This window comes from Haliotis asinina, chromosome 14, assembly GCF_037392515.1.
Source record: "Haliotis asinina isolate JCU_RB_2024 chromosome 14, JCU_Hal_asi_v2, whole genome shotgun sequence".
Taxonomy (NCBI): domain Eukaryota; kingdom Metazoa; phylum Mollusca; class Gastropoda; order Lepetellida; family Haliotidae; genus Haliotis; species Haliotis asinina.
This window is the reverse complement of record NC_090293.1, coordinates 31,062,834-31,087,143: the sequence shown is the minus strand read 5'-3', so window position 1 is coordinate 31,087,143 and position 24,310 is coordinate 31,062,834. Positions and strand designations below refer to the sequence as shown.

At 36.8% G+C, this 24,310-nt stretch overlaps 1 protein-coding gene across 8 annotated transcripts in view; it reads left to right on the top strand.

The window, feature by feature from the left end:
* LOC137260942 (myelin regulatory factor-like) overlaps positions 1 to 24,310 on the top strand; it is an 87,021-nt gene that overhangs the window by 46,542 nt on the left and 16,169 nt on the right. For 6 of the 8 annotated variants that reach the window (XM_067798513.1, XM_067798510.1, XM_067798514.1 and 3 more), the window contains exons 3-4: positions 15,899 to 16,108; positions 20,210 to 20,286. In XM_067798513.1, the coding sequence (XP_067654614.1) occupies positions 15,899 to 16,108; positions 20,210 to 20,286 (287 nt within the window). Of the gene's footprint in view, positions 1 to 5,252; positions 5,649 to 15,898; positions 16,109 to 20,209; positions 20,287 to 24,310 lie in introns of those variants that run through there. The other 2 variants (XM_067798516.1, XM_067798515.1) reach the window with 2 other exon arrangements.

Sequence of the window (24,310 nt, the reverse complement as noted above, 5' to 3'; positions counted from 1 at the left end):
ACTCAAGTGTTCATCAGCCTTGAAACTCAAGGTCACGGTTGTGACTATCTCAAGCACCTCCAAAGAAGAATAAACATACATGTTTCTTCTGTTTACAGTCATATGTGTGTGCAAATAAATACCTGGAAAACTTCTATTCTGAGATGCAAATTTAGCTCTGCAGAGTTTCAGCAAATATTTTAAGGTTCAGTTCCGGTTCATATTCACTGGACCATCACGCCAAAGGCAAGTGTTTGATTCCCCACATTGGTCCAATATGTGAAGCCCATTTCTGGTGTCCCCTGCAGTGATATTGCTGGAATATTGCTAAAGGAAATGTGAAAACCATACTCACAATTAATCTGAAGCACATTGAAAAAGAATTGTCATGTTTGACAGGAAATCAGTAAAGATGCATTATGTGCTCTATTCTACCATAGAAAAACAACACTGAATGAGATTTCAAGAACAGTTTTATTTTTGTATTTTTGTAGCAAATATGATAAATATTGAACAATAAATGGTCTCTGTATGATCCGAACACTAATGGTACATAGAAGATTTTACTATGCTTCATTTTATTCAAGGCAGCTCTTCGTGGGGAGATAACTCTTAAAGGCTTGGTTGTATATTTCATCAACTCTCCCTGACAGATTTTCAAGACATGTTATTTTCAATTTTAGATATAATTCCAACATCAGTGTAAGTTGAGATCAAACAGAATTTATTTATGAAAACAATAGGTTGCAAATTTTTATTTACATTTTAATTTTTCAACTGCTTTGGAATTTTGGAGGTAGAAATTTACTTTTGAATGAACTATTGAAAACACTGGTATCAGCACAAACAGTGATTAATTTCCTCATCTTGGAAGGTTTATTTCTGTCTTTTAGAATCTTGAATGTTTTGCATCAACCTTGCTTTCACATATTGAAAGTAGTTTCACCTCATTTGATGTGGTTGACTTCCCCGCTGTGTCTCTCATCCCACAAAGTGATCATACTCCAATTGTTATCACAACTCTCATATTCTAACATGTGTCATGACAGTCCTTGCCCTACTATTGCTTCATGGAAATGAGTCTGGACTTACTATTACTCCCAGTCACCGACTAGGTGTGTGTACGTTATGCACGCACACAGAGAGTTTTGTTCACATTCTGCCATTCCGGCAATTTTGCATTTTGAAAGGTGAGCTGTCAATATCTTCTCCAACAAACCCTGAAACAGTTTGAACAGAAAGAAGTATTTTCAAATTTGCATACAGAGAATTTATTCAGGAGATGAAGGTTGTGACTAAGTGAAAGGCTAACACCAGTTCCGAGTGCATCAGAGATGGCACAGTCAGGATCACCTGTCACCTGGTGTATGTCGTTCACATACATCAACATTAAAATGTGTCAGACTGTATTTGTGAGGAAGTACTCAACAATGTGTGTCGTAAAGTAGACAATGGAATTAATATATGTCAGTCTATCACAAAGATATATTGTGTGTGGAAAATATTACTTTCAAGATGATAGTGATGATAATGACAGTGGTGATAATGATGATGATGATGATGATGATGATGATGATGATGATGATGGCAGTAGTGGTAATAGTTGTGGTTGTGATGATTCCCCACATGGGTACAGTATGTGAAGCCCATTTCTGATGCAGTGATGTCGCTGAAATATTGCTTAGTGCACTCACTCTTCTGCCTAAACACCTTTTTGGTGCTCTTTTGAATTCAGATTCTAGCATTGTTACCAATGCTGACCAAAAGACATGACTTATAGTATCCGGTAGCCAGGCACCATGAATTTATTGATCAAAGTATGCCAGTGCCATTGATTGTTGTTTACAATCTCATTCCCTGATCGTCTATACCAGGCTTGATTATTTTCCAGGCTAGGCGAACACCAAACCCAAGTCATTTCCACATTTCCTATGAGTGAACTACAACACCATGATCTATGTGTTCCCTTGTGTCACATTAAATCAGAACAGTAATAACGTAGTACCATGTCCGTGGTTTGCCAGCATGGTATGCAGGTTCAATTTATGTCACACTGCCTCAATACTGTGATCATATTACCACTCTACTACAGTAAATACGTTGAATAAACAACATGACATAAAGTTGACATTCGGGAGAGCATCTTAATGTGGCTCTGTGACCAGCCATAAAGGGCACGGATTAGTACCCTGCTGGTCCTGGAGGTGGGGTCAGAGCCTCCATGGCCTTAGGGTGGGGATGGTGGTCCTTCTTGGCCTTGGGGTGGACTTGTGGTTCTTGATGGCCTTGGGTAGGGGATGTTGCTGTTTGATGGCTTTGGGATGGGGATGTTGCTCCTTAATGGCCTTGGGATGGGATTGTCCTCGATGTCCTTAGGATGGGATTGTGTTCGTTAGTGGCCTTGTCGTAGGGATTGTTGTCTTTGGTGGGAATGGTAGTTTTCATAGAGGTGTAGAATAAGGACCTTGATGGCTTTGGATGGGGGGAGGTGTTTGTCATGAGCATATAGCAGCAGGACTTCAGTGTTTATAACTGATTATGACCTTGGTGTGGTTGTCAGGGCAACTTCAATGTTTCTTTATGATCAGGGAGTTCAGGAATGCATTGGGGTGAGGATGGTGTTTGTCAAGGGGATGGTGTTAGTCAAGAGGATGACATTTGTCAAAACACCAGGGAGAGAGATATTCCCCTGTGTCTTGTCAAGCCATTAGTTAGATATTGTTTCTGTGCTGAGATACTGGAGGTCATATAGACAGAAGGGGCCACTCTTGTACAAACTAAATTTCAGAACATTATCTTTTGAAAATGGTGTCATTAAGTAGTGTTACATTAAGCTTTTCTGGTATGTCTTACAGCTGAACCAAATATTGGAACAATTTTGTTCAGGTGAATGTGATAGAATATAAAAAAATAATGCTTTTCAGCTTTTATATTTTCACTCTTTTCTTAATATGAATGTTCTGGGAATCCTGAAACAACATCTCACCTTCATGTAATAATTTATAGAATCTGGTATCAAGATTAACTGGGTAGGTCAGTAAAAGACTCTGTCATTGTTGAATTACCGGTGCAGAGTTGTGTCCCTTTGAGTGAGCATGCTTGTGTGTATGGGTTTCATCAAAATGATAAAAATCTCAGGCCTGCAACACTTTAGACTTTCCAGGGTGTTGGGGTAGCCTAGTGGCTAAAGTGCTCACTTGTCATGATGAAGACCCAGGTTCAATTCCCCACATGGGTACAATGTGTGAAGGCCCTTTCTGGTGTCCCCTCATGTGATATTGCTGGAATGCTGCTAAATGTGCAGTAAAACTAAATTCATTTGCTATGCTTTCCTCCCTCAATAAACTAACATGTTGTAACTGTGTTATAATCCTGTTATAACCTTGCTATGATATTATTATCGCCATGATATGACCGTAATATAGCCATGTACAAGTCATGTTATAACTGTTTGACCATGTTTGACCAATAGCTGAAGTACTATTTCAAAGGACATTAAATTCACTCACTCAGTTATTGTTATACTCTTCAGAATTCTGGACTGGAGTAGGCACACATTATAGTTACAAAAGGCGACTTGGTTATATGGTTTAGTCATTTCCTTTTTGTTCAAAATTGTGTATTGTTTGTTTTGTTTCTAGTTTCTTTGCTGTTTAAAACTGCACTCATAAATGTTCCAACTATATAAGACAGTGGTCTGTAACAATCTAGACCAGACAATTCAGTGATTGACATCATGACATGGTTTGGATGTAATGACATGCATCAACCAAGTCATCAAGCCCAGCCACCTGATCCTGTTACTCACTGCTCATGGCAAGGTTGCTGAAGATTAATTCTCACCCAAGGCCTCATGAGTTGGTGTTTGGTGCCTGACTGCTCTTCATGACATTAACCACTGGTTTGTATGTTCCAAACTCTAGATCTATTGTTTACCAGCTGTCCTGACATGGGCTAGGTTTACTAATTTTCTGTGATAAAGACACAAAAAATAATTGTCCCAGATATTCAACTGAAAATATAAGTTTGCATTTATCTCGACACCTCTGTTATTGAAGAGCTTGCAAACGTCTCAACACCATATTCATCGTCCTTTGTGTTGATGTAAAGAAAACAAAATATTTGTGTTTAAAACTTTCTATTGGAAGCATAGTGGAGTCCCACCCAACCCAAGTTCCTATTGACCTATGACAAAACTAACACGGGAATGAATTCAGTGGTGTCCTGTTTGCTCAGTTCGTAGTAGAGACTGGCAAAGACTTGGTCGAGAATGTACACTTTGTATATTCAGACGATCTTGTTAAAAGCGTGTTGAAATGAGTCCACAGAATATATGCCACCTGTCAAGAGATATCTTTACCACAGTTTATTTTATTTTCCGAATGGGTTATTATACCAATACTATCGTGTCCATTGCAGCTGTGATGTTCAATTTTGTCCTTTTCTACAGGCTGCGAGGTAAAGGTGACACCCATTGTTGATCAAACATTTTTGCACATTATATGACGTGATCCAAATTGAATTTTTATGAATATTATTAAATATGCTACAATTGATATGAATATTAATTAAACATAGATTTGTCATGAATTGAAAACTAGTTGTATATATGCTGAGAAGACAAATAAAGAAACACAGGAAAAATTTAGCATTCCTTAATATTTTCCAGTTTTCATCACCTGCTTTGTATAGCACTGTGGGAGGAAATCTTGGAATATAATTAATAAAGGAACATTGCCAATTGTACATTAAGTGGTGTTCCCTTATTTGTTTCCTTCAGTATTTACAAGTGATATGGGATTATTTCCAGACAAAAGAGAATAAGTCTTTATGTTCTAAAGCAATAACAAAGAATGAAAGCTCTTTTTATTGATATTGTAAAGAAGAGAGAGACTAATATAATCAGATAGCATCAGATAGTATTTGGATTAATGTAAATCTGAAAAAAATTCTTTTAATGTTCAAATTTCTGAAGATAATTATGTTTTGTCAGAAAGCTTTTGAGATTTCAAGAGCGCTGCAGCATGGTACTAAATAAAATTGCAAAGATAAAAGTCTAACCTTAAAAACTGGATATTGGAAAAAAACTTTGAACCTGTGACAGTTTGAGTATTATGGAGACTAGTATTTGGAACTCTTATCAATAGACTAGCGTCTACTCTCATCTAAAACAGGCTTAAACAAATATGGCTGCTTGAGTAAACTCGAGCCATGCGTAGCAAGTAGATTCGTACCAGTACGAGACAACGTCCATAGACTAGGCATGAATAACGGAGCTGGGTGTTATATCCTTGGGCAACAATGAGCTCTCTCTGAGCCTCAGTAGTTGTCAGTCTTGCCTACAGTCATCATATCGTCATCTTTGATGAGATCGGTAGAACAGAGATTGCACTGGTGATTGGAAACACGGAGAAACATTGACAGAAAAAGTTTTGAAGTTTTTGTGGTATTTTTGCAACCTGCAGCTTTGGATAACTTTTGTCTTTAGTTTGGGAGGAAAGGATTATCATCGAGTGATTTTGTGTCCTGAGGAGAGAATTTTCCAGGAATTGCAGTTTGCTTCAAATTGTGTTCATGTTTACAAATTGTCTGGATTTTGAGTGAGAGTTACCTGGCCTTGATGGAATGCTGACATTTACTGAGGGATAAATATTTGGAGCTATGCTAAGGTATGTTCACACTGCACATAGATTTCAACTTTAAAGTGTTTTGTCTTACCTGGCTTGATATATTTCATGTTTCTTTGGTGAGTAATTATGTTGATACTTTCATTGTTTATTTCATTATATTTATAAAGAATTAATTGTAGTGCAATGTATTTTATGAACTTTATTGAGTAGAGTTCATCTGTAAAGGATTTTCATTAGATTTTGTTGAACAGCTGTGTATTCTAGTGAATACCTCTGTTATCTTATGACAAACAGCCTTCTCAAAAGTCAAATAATATGGAATTACTTTTAAATTATTACCAGTTCAATGAGTTCAGTAGGGTCGCTACAAGTAATGTAGATGTTTCCATGTTAACTTTCTTTCTGTATGTTAACGCTATCCTGAGTAAGTAGTCTGCCTGTATAAATCAACCTTCACTGGTTTGTCTTACAATTGATCAGGTGCAAAATTTGTCATGAGACTGTATAAAGAAAGAAATTGTCATCCATAAACATCTGATGTCTTCATGCAGTATCAACTCATCAAAATGCTTCTCATACACTTGAACGTCAAACTCATTTGAAGAGACACTTTTTAATATTTGACCTGACAAGAACTTGTTTCTTGAAGTATTTTCTCAATTTTGAAATTAAAAATAACAAATTTACGAATATTACAATCATTAATATTCCATGTTAGAAAGTTGTTCAACTCACAAGCAAGTTGCTTCAGGATTAAAAACATGAAAGACAGCATATATTGTTTGAGAACTAATTAGATTAAATTGTTACTGAACATCGAAATACTAAAACATGTAAGTAATGAATAAATGATTTTGTCCAAATATAGTTTCAATAACACTTACAAAATTAAAGACAAGATACAAATATTTGTTGCTTCTAGAAAGACAATGGCTACAACTGCAGGTATTTCAACAGTTACATTTGCCTCAAAGCAACTCTTTTTTTTATTTAAAAAAATTCACCTGTTTACTACCGATTCTGTCCATCCTTTAACAAAGAGCCAAGGAGTCATAGTCACCATGGGCAGCAAAATGGAGTCAGCTGACACTTAGTTTAGATCTGTTTTATTCCACAAGTGAAATGGATGGGGTAGTTTGTGCAACATCAATGGAGACGATGAATCCATGAGCTGTCTCTGTTGAGCAATCTGGGTTTGTGATCTAGAAATTGTGTTTGTTTGTGTAAGCTACATTAAAAATTGGTACTGTAATTTCTCCCAGTTTCCAAGTCAAATCATGTCATCATCATCATCATCATCATCATCATCATCATCATCATCATCATCATCATCATTTGAGATGCTTAACAAACTAGGAGTTACTGTAATGTTAAGATGTACTGTTGTGGCAAATTATCGTTGTAAATGGTTTCACAGATAGAATCTTGATTGATTTATAAAATCCATGTATGACATACTGTCACAATTTGTCAGAGGAATACAATGTAAAATACGGACATTGATCAAAAACGGAATACAGTTCTATCACAAACATATCTAACATATCCTCGTAAAATCAGTAAGTTCTGTTCAGTAAATTGATGATAATTTTGCAATATGCCTGTCGTATCGCGACAGGAGACACTAGTAACAAGCTTCACAAATTTTTGTACCCATTTGGGGGAATGGAACCTGCGTCTTTGTTGGGGCGAGCAAACACTTAACTAGGCTACCCTACCACCCTGTTGGTTCAAGACAAACTAGAGATTGATACTGTGAGCATCATCCCAAATCCAGACTGAAGTGAAACACTGTAATCCAAGTCAGGATGTATTTCTGCTGTCTGTTGAGTTGTTCCTTGTCAAGAAGTCATGGTTTGTGGGACTTTGATCCCGAATCTCTGTAGGAATCAGGGTAGAATGTAGTCCATGGATTGTTTCAGTTATTGTTCAATGCATTTGTATTTTGTGAGAGATGTATATGTATTTTGATTGGAGTGAGTGTTTGAGATGGGTTTTAAACCGCTTGTAGCAATATTCCAGCAATATCACTCCTCAGGCTTCACACACTGAACCCATGTGGGGAATAGAACCCGGACCTTCTGCATGATGAGCGAACGTTTAAACCATGGGGCTACCAAACTGCCACAACTTCCATTGGAATAGCCAATTATAGTACTGAAAAAATATGAATGACCATTCGATTGAGTCATTTTACTTTTTTAATCTGTCACGGTGTTACCAGCAAACTGACTGCTTCCTATGGATTGTCCAATTTTTTGTGGATTAGTTGTTTCAAAAATGCAATTAATTATCATGTACCATTCTGTATAAGAAACAGATCCCAACCACACCGACAACGAACAATTGTAATTTGTCATAAGTGTTAGTTCCTGAGACTCCAGCTGTTAAGAGCTGACCTAATGACACTTGTATTTCTGCACAAGGCCTCCCCATCGTGCAACACCATCCGGTATCGTCGACCTGAGAATATCCGTGTTAGGACCAAACTTGATGTATCCTGTAGTCGAGTAAATAAAATGCAACTCAGTGCTTCGCAGAGCTCCCCTTTGATAGATTTTGCCCATCTTCGTATCTGTCCATCTGTCAATCTGTTAGTTCTACATTTCATAAGTTCTACTTATTTTATTAGTGTCAATGTACTGGAAGAAATACGTACACACAAAAAAACCCAAGTAGCAAAAGATTTCAAGTATCAAGTTCCAAGTAGCAAAAGATATAAAGCAATTTATTGCAGTGAAACTTAAGTTTATTTAACATTAAATGAGAACTGGTAGGTTGTGTCACCAGTTTTAGGTAAGTGTCTTCTGTGACCTATTCTGAATTTGACCTTCAACTAGATCATAATTTAACCTTTTAATGCATGGTGACCTTGATCTATTTAGTCAAATTTTCTTTTGATTACAATGGAAAAGAGTCCAAAGATTCTCCATTTTTACCAAGTGGAAAAATGTTGAATCTGGTGTAGTACCTGTATAGGAATAATCACTTACCTAAGTGTTCATGAAAGTCTTGGGCTTTTCATGCAAAGAATTGATGTTCTTTACATTTTCTTCCTCCCGTCAGATCAATTTTGTGAAATCAAGACATGTACAAGAGCTAGGTTTGTCTCAGTAGTTTTTAATGCAGTTTGCCATATTTGTTTCCTGATGGGTTAGTATAAGTTTTCCTTAATATTGTATTGTGTTTTAAGACTTCAGAGAAATTAGGTTCTAGAAATACTTCACGAAATGGCTGTCCTTATGATAGGTATTATTTTCTGTTTGAAAGTGACTGAATCTCCTTTGTCGTGCATTAACAAGGGCTTGCACTTACAAGCCCTTCAGATGAAATCGTTTATTAAATATTGGTATCATATTACTAGCCTCACAAACTGCCCTATTGTTAAGTGACCTAGCTGTGTTACAGGTGGTGAGGACATTTGGGTCTGAGGTGAAGTGGGTCTGGTGCCATTGGTCTCCATATTCAAATGTGTGGGTTGCAGGGTAGAATGGTTGACTTTGGGTTTAAGACAGCTCTAGAGAGTATTTCAGTTCAGAGAGAATTTCAGACATGGTGTGCCTGCGTAATGAACAAAGACGATCCAGAGACTTACATATTTCAGAGTCCACATGTTGTGTTTGAAAGGGTATATTATGATTTACGTTGTGCAAAAGTTTGAATAGTTTTCCAATGCAAACGTGAATCATCTGTATGACTGTATACTGGTTAACTGGTCTGTCTGTCTCAATGTCTCTCTGTTCGTCTGTCAGTCTCTATCTCTGTCTGTGTCTTTGTCTGTGTGTCCGTCCGTCCGTCTGTCTCTCTGTAGAAAGAAGGTCCAGAGTAATGAAGGTTTCAGACATTTTCCATATTTATTCATGTGGAAAGAAGATCTGAGTCTAAATGATGTTATCACTTCAACAATGATGACAAAATGAAAAGCATTGTTACAAGGCTAACAAAAACAGAAAAGTGTAGATCTAGGATTCAAACTCAGAATTATAAGTTTCTTGCATATAAAACAGTGTTTCTGAGTATGTTAGGAAATTTTGTGGTTTACTGATTTATAAAGTGTCTAAATGACCTAAATAATGTTAGGTTGCCAGGATATACAGATTTAGTATCTCAGAAATGGGTACCCGGTGGGATATGTCATTTGGCTATCAACCTTGTAGCAGCTCACAGGCAACTTGGGTTAACTGGAGTAATCACATTATCTTTCTTAGTCATGTGAGCACTCACCTAGGGAACTGAGTTTCATGCATTATTAATGCACTTAGTATTATTATCTTTTTAACTGAAGTTGGAACTCCATGCATGTTGGGTGCACGCAATTTTAATGCTTGTGATCTCAGACAGACAGCATTAAGACCTCCACAGAAGGTTGATGGCTGACATAGTTTTTGTTGATTAAGGACCACCTTCAGGGTTGGTGGTCACAGCGTCTTCCAGGGGAGTGAAGGTCTGTGGTTGTGTGTGGGTCATACCAAAGGGTGTTAAAGACTGAGTGAGTTCAGTTTTACGCCACACTCAGCATTATTCCATCTATATGGTGAAGAAAATAAAAATAGCCTGGGAAATATTTTACTGTATGTGCACAACAATTTTCACATTTTTAAACCACATTTCAAATTTGCTTGCTTTGATGTTATATTGGCATTGACATTGTGTTAAATCACAGATTCATGTGGCCCCTCCTCTTTCTTGTCTTGTTGACCTACTATGTAGATGTGAGGCAGCCACATTGCTCTCTACAGCTAGCAGGGAATTTTTACTCCACATTAAGCAGTGAACCTTACCCAGAGAGATAGATTGTTGCTCAAGTGCAAAATGCTCTCCTGAAAACATATTTTATTAAGCTTAATTTACCCTTTTGTCATAATACTAACACTAGTTTGACGTCACCATTTAATTTACCTTTAAAACACACTTCATGCCCTGCACACAAAAAAACGTTTTAGGCAGTTTTTAGTCCAGGTAGTCAACCAATTCATCATGTTTCTCCTTCAGATGTCAATCAACAAATGACCAACTCAATCATTTGCAAACCCACGAGAAATATTTGTCCAGTTTAGCTCTAAGGACTGTGATTTAGAAGATCCATGGCATTAAATCGTTTCGTTATCACACGATCATATTCTACAGGTGTCAGCCCTTATTTCTTCTTGAGTACAATGTTTGTTTCATCATATGGTGTTTCCTTGTTGAGGTATCTGATTGGCCGGGGGGAGATTCAAATATTTGAGATTTTGTCTCGATGGTGACAGTGATGAAGCACATAGACAGATAAACAAACAAGTCTGATGACAGATCGGAGGCCTATTGCCTGAATATTGTAAGCAGTGTATGCTTTAGTAGTTCTGTGTTCAGTCAGTATTTTGTTTAAAAAGCTATAGACATGTGAATGGAGAAAGTCAAATTATATTCCTAATTTTGGATGAATAAGCAAAATGCAAGATCTATTTTTTTGTAAAATATTAGATTTTGACAGTCATTTTGCTGTTATTTATCACAACATGTTTTGCTGATGTGTATTATTTTTAATTTGGTCAGTATGTCTAAAAACATTCAAAGTAAATGTCAGTAATTCCAGCTACACTCATGCACGTAGCAAAAGTACTGTAAGTCCCCATGGTCCCTTGTATGGTGGTCAACATTCAGTTGTCAGTGATCTACAGCCTTTTTTATATTGTACTATATTTTGTATTAATATTATTGGGATTTACTTACTAGTTCTGTTATTTGTTATAAAATCATAACTTGGTTTTAGTCTCAATATGAGACTGAAATATTGCCAATGTGACATAAAATCTGAATTCACTATTTTTAAATCCAGTTTAACACTGTTCTGTCAAAGGTAAAGGGCCTCAGAAGGATGTGTGTGTTTTTTTAAGAGGCTTGAAAACATCTTGAATTCAATTTAGTGTGGCCTTGCATTTACCCATCACAGTTAACTATAAAAAAAATCCTTTAGGATTTTTTTTTTAAATTACATAATGTCAAAAATGATCCATGCCAAAATTCTTGAATATAGTCTCACTGGTCTCTGGTTACTGCATTGATTTTGGGGGCTCTGGTGAGACTGGAGATCTCCAAGAACCTGAGCCTGTGAATGGCAACTAAATGGTCGGTTTCAATGACTTGGTTGATTATGTCTCATTATGTAGATTGATGCTTATGGTGTCAATCATTGGGTTTCTGGTCCAGATTCAGGTATTTATGAGCTGAATATTGCTTACTGTGTCTTTGAAAAACAAAGATAAGGAACATTTATGCTCCAAGAATAATTAATGTCTGATGTTGAGTATGGAGTATTGACACAGTCTTGAGTGTAATGCTTATTTCTGATGTCCCCTACCATGATATTGCTGGAATATTGCTGAAAGTAGGGTAAGGCTGAACTCATTCACTCACTCAAACAAACAATATAATTTTTTCAGAATATATATATATATATATATAAACAATATAATAAATATTTTCACAAATGAAAGACACAAAGTTTCTAAATATTGAGAAAAATTACAGCAGTTCATGCTTAAAGCCAAATCTGAAACAAAACCAGTTTCCAAGCGCAATCAAATCTATATTCATATCAAAGCCGATGGATGCCACCAGGTATTTTTATACCAAATCTACATCCAAAATCTGTGTTGGCTGTGATTGGTTTTCTGTCCATTTGGACCCCCACCTGTAGAGCAGGTCAAGGAAATAATAGAGAACAATTGGAGATATCGCTACCCAGTCCTCATTATCAAGTCGTAAGTGCTTCGGTTATTTCTACCTGGTGTCTGGTAGGATCCTTTTGTCCAAGGCCATACAAAACCGTGGGGCCATGTGGAGGCCTGGGGGTGGGGGTGGGGGTGGGGGACAGTTGAGGGGTTACTTTGGTGTCTAGAAAGGAGAAAGCAAATTGTTGCCTGTGTGAGGAAATTGTTTGTTTGTAGCAAACTGCTTTTGTTTAAGAAGTGTCTTATCAGGTCATCCAAACATCGTGGAGGGGATATTGTGTTTTGCAGTTGGTACCGAAACCACAGAATTCACTCAGGTTAAAAAGTTTCAATTTTTGTCAAATACAAAGAATAGGAGGTGTATAGGTATTATTAATGCATGTGGAATTAGGGTGTTTTTTATACAGTTATAATTGTGTAAAAAACAACCATTTTCTTGACAATTCTTGTGATGTTTTTGTGCAGACATGGTTGAGAGTCTATGGAGTGTTGTTCAGTGGTTAAATTTTCTAAGCATTTTTAGGCCAGAATTTTATCTGTTTATTGGTTCTATATTTTTCTTGTCTGAAAATTCTAAGCTTCACCCAGCCATGGAAAATTTGAGTAAAACCTGTGAGGCATCATGACACAGTTTTTGAGAGTCATATCGGAGGTTGTGGAGAAATAGAGCTCTTAGTATACATTATATTAATAGCAATCTTATTGGGTTGATCAAAACATGTTGTAATGAAAAAATACTCAATTTCTGTTACAATCGTGTTAATGAATTTGTGAAAATGTATTGCCTCAAACATCACATAGAAATATGATTAGCATATTTATTATCTTTTTCATTTTATCAAAAGACTATGAATGTGATGTCATGAAAACAGTATTAGTTACTGTTGAGTTTTGGGGCTTGAATTATAACCAGTTGTAGAACAATTCTTTACTGAGATCATACAAGCTTGCTTTCTGTGAAATATATAAATAGCTGTCTTCATTGTTTTAGGGCTTGTGGAATCAAAAGATGAAAGTAGTCTCACCTTGTATGGACAAAACTTGTGAATGGCCATGCATCAGCATGTGCCATGCCATGATTCAGAGTTGCGTTTGCAGGTGTTTAGAGGAGAAAAAAACATTTGGAAATTATCACCATTGAATAAGCATGTCTGTTGTTCATAACAACTTTTTTCAGCATCACAAAATCAGTTACCATGGTAACCACACAAAGATACATCCACACACAACTATTAATATTTAACTCAAGGATACCATCATATTTGAAGTCTACAGTGTACCCATTAGTCATAACAGATTTGGGAAACAGTTTGTTTTTATTGCTGAGTTGATCACACATTTATTCTGGAATTGTACTGGCGTTGAACCTTGCCATACCTGAACAAGGATCAGCAGGCAATCTGTTTTGAATTCTTAACTCGGTTTGACTAAGTGTCAACATGCCCAGTGTCAATATGAGGCAGAAAGTGCTCTCTGAAGTGTGAATGTATTTCGGCGTTGGTTGATTCCTGTCCCAGTGTCAGGAGTTAAACTATTAGTGCATCTTGATCCAGAACTCAATAAGACAGACAGGCAGTGTAGTCTGTATTTGTATTTAGTTTAATCCATAAAGCATTTAGAAAGTATGTTATTCTGATTGGTTAATCAGAGGTTTCAAACTGCATTGACAACTTCTGACTTGATGGCTGCATTACCATAGACCTAAATATTTATGAAAGAAAAAGTTCTCTTTTGTCAATTGGTGATGAATTTTAAGAACAACAAACAACAACTCAGAGCTTCTCACATCTGTTGTAAAGGGAAAGTAATACTGTAGTGATGTCAGTCCTTGTTGGTCAGTAGCATTTGAGTGTTGAAATGCGCATTGTTCAGTGTTTTGTGTTTGTGGAAAACTAAACCAGACTAGAACAAAAATGCAGCTGTGGTTGACATTTTGGTCTCATAAAACAGGACTAATCACAAAATTCAGTAACACAAAATACAATTTCCACCAGTCCTGTGGAGTAATTTTATGAACCCTGCTCCAGATTGAAAAAAAGTATTTATAACCTGAATATGAACACTTCACTTGTGTGGCTCTAAGGATAACTGGAGACTAATGTATGGTCGGATCAGATAGTGATAAAATATTTCGTGAACAAAAAATAAATACAATCTTTCAATGTCGTACGGCCTACCTTCAGACAAGATGACGTTTATTTCATTAACTGTTATATTTACATGCATATCACGCATTTACTATCGTTAATCCGCCACTGCTGTAGAAGCAATCTCTAAGTTTCGCTGGACATGACATCATTTGTTTTCGATCCTTTTGTTGGCTGAATATTTTTAGCAAGCTTATGATAGTACGACATGCCCATTGTATCAAAAACTCACACTGTGCTCTCAAAAAAAACACCTGCGGCAGTAGATTTCCCATGTCATTTACCGTGGTGAGTACCATATGAGACGTAATACCCTAGCATTCCCCGTCCAGCTACTATGCAGGCTTATCCTCATTATCTAGAGCCTCATAATTACACTGTCGGTAACTGGTCTTCTTTGTGTTGATAGCCTCCCATAGACTAAACAATATAAACAGCATCTGTGTCTGTTTGGAAATGAATTCTGCAATTCATTGCCGATTTTATGTAATCAATTTTCCAATTTTGGTGTGCCATAAAAATAAATCAATCAGCATGGTCACATGACCAGTAACGTGATCGTGTAAGGTAGTATGTAAACTAGGCGGGCAAAACATTAATGGCATTTTTGGAGTAAAGATTTGGGATATTTATGCATTTGATCATCAGGCAGTTATTGCATTAATGATTCCAGAGTTAAAATTAATCTTTCATTGATTTTTTTCTGTTGTCGACGCATGAGACTTTGATTCATAGTATATTTGTGTCCCACCAATAGCGGGGATCGTGTTGATGACATGCAGGCTGCTGCTCATGGATTTTCACGCATAGTCGCGCTATAAATGGGAATCATAACGACGGATCAAAAACATATGATCGGAAACGTATGATGTCGCGATATATAATTTTCATTGTAACAAATAAACCCATTTAAACTGAAAAGGAGCCCAAGGGAGACTGGAAATTCAGAGCCTGTCTCCACACAGTTTAATGTTTGAATTATATCCGTTTGGCTTCACACACTGTTTAATGTTTCAGTTATCTCCCTTTGGCTTCACACACTGTTTAATGTTTCAGTCATCTCCCTTTTGCCTCACACACTGTTTAATGTTTCAGTCATCTCCCTTTGGCTTCACACACTGTTTAATGTTTCAGTCATCTCCCTGTGGCCTCACACTCTGTTTAATGTTTCAGTCATCTCCCTTTGGCCTCACACTCTGTTTAATGTTTCAGTCATCTCCCTTTGGCTTCACACACTGTTTAATGTTTCAGTCATCTCCCTTTTGCCTCACACTCTGTTTAATGTTTCAGTCATCTCCCTTTTGCCTCACACACTGTTTAATGTTTCAGTCATCTCCATTTAATGTTTCAGTCATCTCCCTTTGGCTTCACACACTGTTTAATGTTTCCGTCATCTCCCTTTTGCCTCACACACTGTTTAATGTTTCAGGTGCCTCCCAGAGGAGGCAATCCAGGCGGTGGCCTATGGAACAGGTCGACCTGACCAATCAGGGATGAGTGACCTGAAGCTGAACGTTCGACTTACATCACATCTGAACCCTCAGCCCCAGACCACACATGCTCAGAGCATGTACTGCAGCGTGCCCAATACACGCGTCAACTTCGATCCCACGCAACACCATGTATATAAACATCACACGTGAGTAGCATCTTTTAGAGAAGTTCCTGCACCAGGAATCTCTTCATGACCCTTTTTCTCCTGATGAAGGGCAGTAGGGTAGCCTTGTGGTTAAAGCATTTGCTTGTCAAGCTGAAGACCTGGGTTCAATTCCATTCCATGTCAAACCCATTTCTGGTGTCCCTGCCATGATATTGCTGGATTATTACTAAAAGCAACACAAAGCTATTCTCATTTACATGAACTCTTGAAAATCATGGAATATTCTCTTTACGTGAAACCATTTTACTGTGCAGAAGTATACTGTAGATAGGATGAAAAACACATAATATCAATGTTATCAACAGTTAATCCCCTGAATATTCATTCTCGTTATTCTAATAAATAAGATTTCTGTGTCAAGTTTTAAAGTCTATACAAAAGATGATGAACACATAATATCAATGTTAATAAGAGTTAATCCCCTGAAAATTCATTCTCATTATTCCGAAACTAATGAATAGAATATTTCTGTGTGAAGCTTTAAAGTCTATAAATAGGATGAGAAACACATAATGCTAATATTAACAACAGTTAATCCCCCGAAAATTCATTGTCATTATCAAAACTAATGAATAGGATTTCTGGTTGACATTTTGAAGCAGCTTATATGAGCAGTGACTGATCTGAACATCTACATGACATATCTTCAGTAAGACAGCTCACAGAAATGCCTTGAGGCTACATTTTCGTGTCTGTGGTATACTTATGTAAAGTGTAGGTGTGAGGACATGGGAATAGTGTCGGTTGGTTGCAGCGTCTCGCGCTACCAGCCCCTACTTTGTCTCCCGTCACAACAAGAAGGGCGGACTGGTACCACCTGGTACCTGCTTTCAGAGAAAACCTCTCAAATACATCATTTTAATTTTATTGTCAGGATGTTAAGAAAAGTATTTTGCAAATTTTGTTAAAATCATATTTGTTGTTTTTTTTCAAGTAAATAATAACCAGCTTGGGGACTTTGAACAGGATATGATTTTAGAATAGTTAATTTTAGAATGTCTAGTTTTATACGTAAATGGCTTTATAAAATATTAATATTGGATGATATTTATTTTTATATTTAAGAAGGATACATTTTTGCTTGAAACTGAGATATATATTAAAGACATTTCCAAATCAAGAACAATTCAAATTATGCATATGTTGCAAAAAAAATATTTGAGGAAAAAAAATTGTTTCCATAAAATCATAAATAAACCATTCAGTATTCTTTTTTATTTTGAAATTAATATCATCCTGGCTGAATTGAATGGCTCCATGGTGTACAGTATGAATCTGTAATAATAATAATAATATAAAAAGTATTTGAGAGAAAAAGTTGTTTCCATAAAATCATAAACAAACCATTCAGCATTCTTTGTCTTGAAATTGATATTTTCTTGGCTGAATTGAATGCTTCTGTAGTGTTCAGTATGAATCTGTGAGAATGATCAAAAGATATTTGAGAAAAAAGTTGTTTTCTTTAAATCATAAACAAAATCATTCATTGTTTATTTTGAAACAGATATTTTCATGGTTGTGAATTGAATTGATCCGAGGTCTACAGACAGAATCAGTGAGAGGAAGTGTGAAATATCAAGATAGAACATCAAGACCTCCAAGAATGACCTTTCCAGTAGGCATTGGTATCAAACTAACACTACCTAAAGTGTCAAAATATCCCCACGTACAAGAGAAACGAGCAGAATAGGTGCGAACTATCTTCAGCCCCTGTCGTGATCCTATGGTGTTGAGTACAACCCCTCTCCCAACGACCATGTGGCATACACGTAACATTTGGAGATGAGTACGATGTATGGGAACGGCTTCTTTGCTAGAATGCCATTTGATAGTGTTTGTCACGTTAGGAGCCACACACTCAAAGCCAAACGTATACAATTGGAAAGACAAGTTGCCTTGGCGACATATTTATTGAAGGTTTATATAGTGTTCACATGAAGAGGCTGCTGTTGTTCCCGGTATAGCCCCAGCCTTGAGACTGCGCTCATGGCTGCTTTAATTTAGACTAATTGGTGATATTGCTTTAGGTGGCAGGGTCTGACTCACTGCTCAAAGTATGCCTTCCCTTACAGCATGGGTGTTGTTACTTTCAGTTAGAGACATGCCGATTTTAGTGATCTGTCATTTAGAGACTGAAAATATTGTCAGTAGGATACCAGTATCAGTGCTAGACATGTGATATTTATAAAAACTCAGTGTATGGTAGGATTATGCAAATAAAAGAATTGTGTTCTATATGATGAAATGATTATCAATCTGTCCTGGAAAATGATATTAGTAATGATAATCTGCCATGTAGAATGATATTAGTAATGATAATCTGCATTGTAGTATCACATTAGTGATGATAATCTGCCATGTAGAATTATATTAGTAATGATAATCTTCCTTGTAGAATGACATTAGTAATGATAATCTGCTTTGTAGTATGACATTAGTGATGATAATCTGCATTTTAGTATGACATTAGTAATGATAATCTGCATTGTAGAATGACATCAGTGATGATAATCTGCCTTATGCATGAGAACACTATTGCAGTGAGGCAGGATTAACTGTTTATACTGAGAAAACTAGAAAAGTTGTTTTAAAAAATGTGTGCAAACTATCTAAAACAAAAAAATGGTATTATAAAGGAGAGCCAGTCATATAAATACCTGGGAATCTGCTTTACTAATTGTCTTGGCTTTTCAGCACATGCTAAATATTGTTCCACAGGTACTTATTGGGGTTCTCAAGAGCATTCACAAAATCACAGATATTGATTATCATTCCTTTTTCAAAATATTTGATACAAAACTCCTTCCTATTCTGTTGTAGGGTTCAGAGGTATGGGGTTGCAATCATTTTGATGTAATTGAGAAAATACATTTATATACTTGTGAGACATTTTTAGGAGTTAAAGCAAGTACACCTCATACCATGGTATATGGAGATTGTGGAAGATTTCCCATAATAAAATATTGTATACTTCTGTTAAATATGCCATCTGATAGATACCCTAGACAGTGTTATGATATTATGTTAATGTACGATATCAACAGGAAGACTAATTGGATGACTAACATTAAAAAATTTATAAATACAATAGGTTTTGGGGATGTATGGCAAAGTTAGCCTGTAGCCTTTTGACTTCCGTACAAATGCTACTCAAAGGCTGAAAGATGTATATACACAAGAATGGATTGCTTCACTGTCATTTTCAAGTAATTTTTTCTATTATAGAATGTTTAAATCCCATATATACAGAGAGAATTATCTGTTTTCACTAAATATCAAGAAATGTCTAAAGGCATTTGTTTTGTTTAGGGGTTCCTCACATGACTTGGCAATTGAAACAGCGAGATATCATAAATTACAGAGAGAAAACAGAATTTATACATTTTGTGTAGAAGATGAATATCACTTCTTGTTATTTTGCTCATTCTGTTGGGAGTTACAAAAAAAATGTCCAACATATTATTATGGATATCCTGATATAGTGAACTGTTCTTTGCTGATGAGTACTGTTCACAATGTCCTTATCCGTAAGTTGTCAACCTTTATCTACCAGGCATTCTCTCTATAAATTTAAACATAGTAACGTATAGAAAGCATGTGCTAATATTGTTATTTGATATGATTTGGTATGATGTGGTGTGGTATGATATGATGTGATATGATATGATATGATATGACATGACATGATATCATATTATATGATGTCATATGACATGATATGGTATGGTATGATGTGATATGTGGTATGAAATTGCATGATATGACATAATAAGATGGGATATGATATGAGTGAGTGAGTGAGTTTAGTTTTATGTAGCACTCTGAGCAATATTCCAGCTACATGGCTGCAGTCTGTAAATAATCAAGTCAAGTGATCAATAGCATGACCATCAATCTGCACAACTGGGAACCAATGACGTGTCAGCCAAGTCAGCGAGCATGACCATCCTATCCCGTTAGTGCCCATGTTGGGAATCAAACCCGGATTTTCGGCTACCCCACTGCCCCATAGGGTCTGGATCAGACAATCTGATGGTCAGCTGCATGGACATCAATCTTTGCAATTTATTCATGTTCCAGATCGCTGCCAGATAGCCCCCCAGATTCAGGATCAGAGCCATATTCTCCTCCAGATGGCAACCAGCACAATATGCAAGGTGAGTTCAGAGTTACCTCCCTTGTACAGCTTCAGTTACACTGTTCAGAAAGCTTGAAGGCATGATTTGTCAGTCAAGCATTAATGCTGGAAAAGAGGTTGTGAGCAGTGCTGGTTTACTCCTAGGTTTTGTACTTCCTTTTAATAAAGTGGGTCAATTTATCTTAGAGCTTCTTCAAGTTATGATACAATTTTATTTTATAAGTTATCTTTTCATTTACATTTATGATAACACTGGATTCTATGTCTTCTATGTCTGTGTTGTCATATAATCTTATAAGCAACCGTATGTCTCCACTTCATTTTTATAACACCTTAAGTCCACTTTTGTAATTGCTCAATTCCTAATATTTGTATCAACCCCACAAGGCACAGAAAGTAGCTGAATCACAGCCAACTTGTCTGTCATTTATTGACCCTTCTATGGTGCAATTGACATCATAGCAATTTGTAGAAATTAGTTCTAATAAGAGTATGAATGTGTAGGTAAATTTTAAGTTAATAACCAATCGTCTCTTTTTTTGTTTTGCTTTTGTCACTCAAACATTTTTTTTTTTCACATATTTTGATGAACCTGTGTTTTCGTATAGTTCAAGTTGATGAACTAGGCCAGTTATTTTGATCAGTGAAATATAATACTGAGATTTTGAATATGTTTAGCTTGTCCGACTGACGCTAAGCTGTTCTGAGTGGTGTCTTTGTTTGCCGAGAACTTGCAGATATGTACTGACTCAAGTGTGCAGTTCAAATTCCAAGTGTTCAGATACTCTCTACACCATTACAAGTCTTCACATACTCTCTGTGCCATTACATTTATTCGAAAAGTGGTGTAAGACCATACTCTTTAACCCATTCAACACCTTTGGCTGGCATGCCGACCAAGACATCACAAGTCCCCAGACACTGTAGGCCAGTATACCAGTCAGGCTGTTGTCACATCAAGATTATGTATAATTTTAGGAACCTAACTTAAATATGGTTCATTTATCAATTCTTTCAGTTTTCACAATGTTTGTAACAACTGACCATACATTATCTACAGTATTAGAATTATAAATTATTTATCACAATGTTATCGATAAAATCAATTTGCAGATACATGCTTTAACAATGGGTCCACATAAAAGTTGTCAAAGAATAAAGTGACATTGTTTCAAGGGTATAAAATAGGTGGAATAAACTTAAGAATGCATACAAATTCTATATACATAAGCATACCCTGGCCAAAATCTGAATCTCATCAGAACTGTCACACTCTTGTTCTAGATGCATTTGGTTGTGGTTTGTGACCCGTGAAGGTCAATGGGGAAGAATAGGCCTTCAGCAACCCATGCTTGCCTTAAAAGGCGACTCTGTTTGTTGTAAGAGGTGACTATCAGGATAGGATTGTCAGGCTCGCTGACTTGGTTGACACGTCATCGGTTCCCAATTGCACAGGTCGATGCTCATGTCATTGATGACTGCATAGCCTGGTCCAGATTCGATTATTTACAGACCGCCACGTCATCGGTTCCCAATTGCACAGGTCGATGCTCATGTCATTGATGACTGCATAGCCTGGTCCAGATTCGATTATTTACAGACCGCCACGTCATCGGTTCCCAATTGCACAGGTCGATGCTCATGTTGTTGATCACTGGATTGTCTGGTCCAGATTCGATTATTTACAGACCGCCACCATATAGGTGGAATATTAATGAGTGCAGCATAAAACTAAACTCACTCACTCAGTGGTTGTGTTATATAAGAAACAACCACACATAGTAACAAATATTTCACAGTTTTGGGTTGCAGAATATGGAATCATTGGCCATATAGGGTCGAGGATACCTTTTTGTCTTGAGATGTTTTTTCGGATACCTTTCCATATACAGAAACGTATCTGAGGTACATATCTCTAGTACCCAGCGACAAAGACCCCTTCAGCCCTACTTTGTTTATATTTATAATAAACAATAGCAAGATAAACATCAGCAGGATATTTCTGCTTGTTTGATGTTCCCTGTCTGGAATACCGGTATTAAATTAAGTCCTATCTCCCTCATCCTGTAATGCCAAAGGGCGTGCAAGGAGATATTGTCTCTAGATTTTGGCCAAGCTGTGAGTGGTACGAACGCTGGAATGAGTCTCGTACACAGAGCTGTGCTTGTCTTCAGGCATTCTCACAAATGCAAAATGGGCTTGACAATTTTGACTTTGTTTAAAACTCTTTGAGAGCGAGACCATACCACAGTGAACTGCTATTAAGTCAGAGCAGTAATGCTTGTGCACTTGAGAATCCGTATTTTGGATAATGCACAGCATCAGTGTGGACAGTATGCAGGTAAGGATTGTTTCATCTACACTAACGACTGTCTCCCCTGGATCAGCCAAGTGAAAAGAATAGAAATGACATTAAAGTCTATTTTAACTCCAGTCATGTGAATTTTATCTTGAATGTCGTTGACATTTCCTGGTCCATACACCTTCTCTCGTTTTCGCTTACAACAATGTTTGTGTATTTGAGTGTTTGAGGTGTTTCAATGATAGGAAATTGTGTTTATTTAACATGGATGAGGGAGATGGGGTAGTCTAGTGGTTGAAGTGGTAGCCCATTACACCAAAGGCCTGGGTTCCAATCTCCACATGGGTACAATTTGTGAAGTAAATTTGTGGTGTCCCTGATGTGATGTTGCTGGAATATTGCTAAAAGCTGTGTAAAACCTTACTCACTCCTTATCATGATGATAAAAACTATTTTCTTTGTTTTGCCATGACTGACACTATCACTGGATTAATGGGTTAGCGAGTGAATTCGCTTATCAGGCTGAAGACCTGCATTCAGTTTCAGCATGAGTGCAGTGTTTGAAGCCCATTTCTGGTCTTCACCATATAGTTTCACAGGCGTGTTTTGCTTTTTCGTGAAATGAAGGAGCTCAAAAAGTGACTTCATTTTCAGCATGAAGCTTAGGCAATCTGGAATTGCCAGTGTATTGTGGACACTTAATCAGGATGTCTAGTGTCCATATTCAAAATTGCCAGAGGCTGTGAGGTAGCCTAGTGGTTAAAGTGCTTGCTCATCACACCGAAGGCCCGGGTTTGATTCCCCACATGGGCACAATGTGTGAAACCCATATCAAGTGTCCCCTGCTGTGATATTGCTGGAATATTGCCAAAGGCTGTGTAAAACTATGCCCACAATTACTTGTGATGTTTCTCCCTACTTTACAAGAGCTTTTCTTTAAATAATCTGTGGATGGTGGGTGACCTTGTAGGTATGGTGCTCACTCATCACCCCGGATCCAAGGTTTGATTCCCAACATGACTACAGTGTATGAAGTCTCTTGTTCCTCTCTTTTCTGGAATGGAATGGAAATTCACCCTGTTCATATTTAAGATTTGATTAAAACTGTTTCAGCCATGTTTAGATGCTACAGTAAATTGTATTTATATTAAGTGAGTCAATACCGATGCCATTTATGTTACTTGAAATCAGTCAAAGAGCTCTTTATGAGATGGAGTTAATCAATTAATCTTATATGGTAAAAGCTGCCCTATGGTAAATTTATGCATTCTTTAACTTGGTTTGTATAGCATAAGTTGCTTTTCACAAATATTGCAAAGGTAAAACATCAATTCAAAGTTTATTATATTTTTTTTAAATAATGTTGTGCTTGCAATGAAATTAGTGTTAAGCTTTATTTCTGGAGTTTCAACCTCAACAACTACCAAAATTACATATAGATCAAGAAAATCTTTCAAACACATTGAACTATACCTTCCTGGAAAAGTGTTTTAAGTAGTTATTGCTCAATTCCTTGATTGTCCTAGGCAAGGTAGCTGAGAAACTTGTTTGTCATAAGACGAGAGTGACTGGAGAACGCCCACAGGTGAGGGGCAATAAAGGTGTTATATCCTGCCCCATATTATTATTCAAAACAACACCTGCATTATGATAAAGTCCCTCTGGTTTCTACAAAAGTCGTACCAGGAGCGAACTGGGATTAACATTTAACACAGAATAATAGTTAGAATAATTGTCTGTT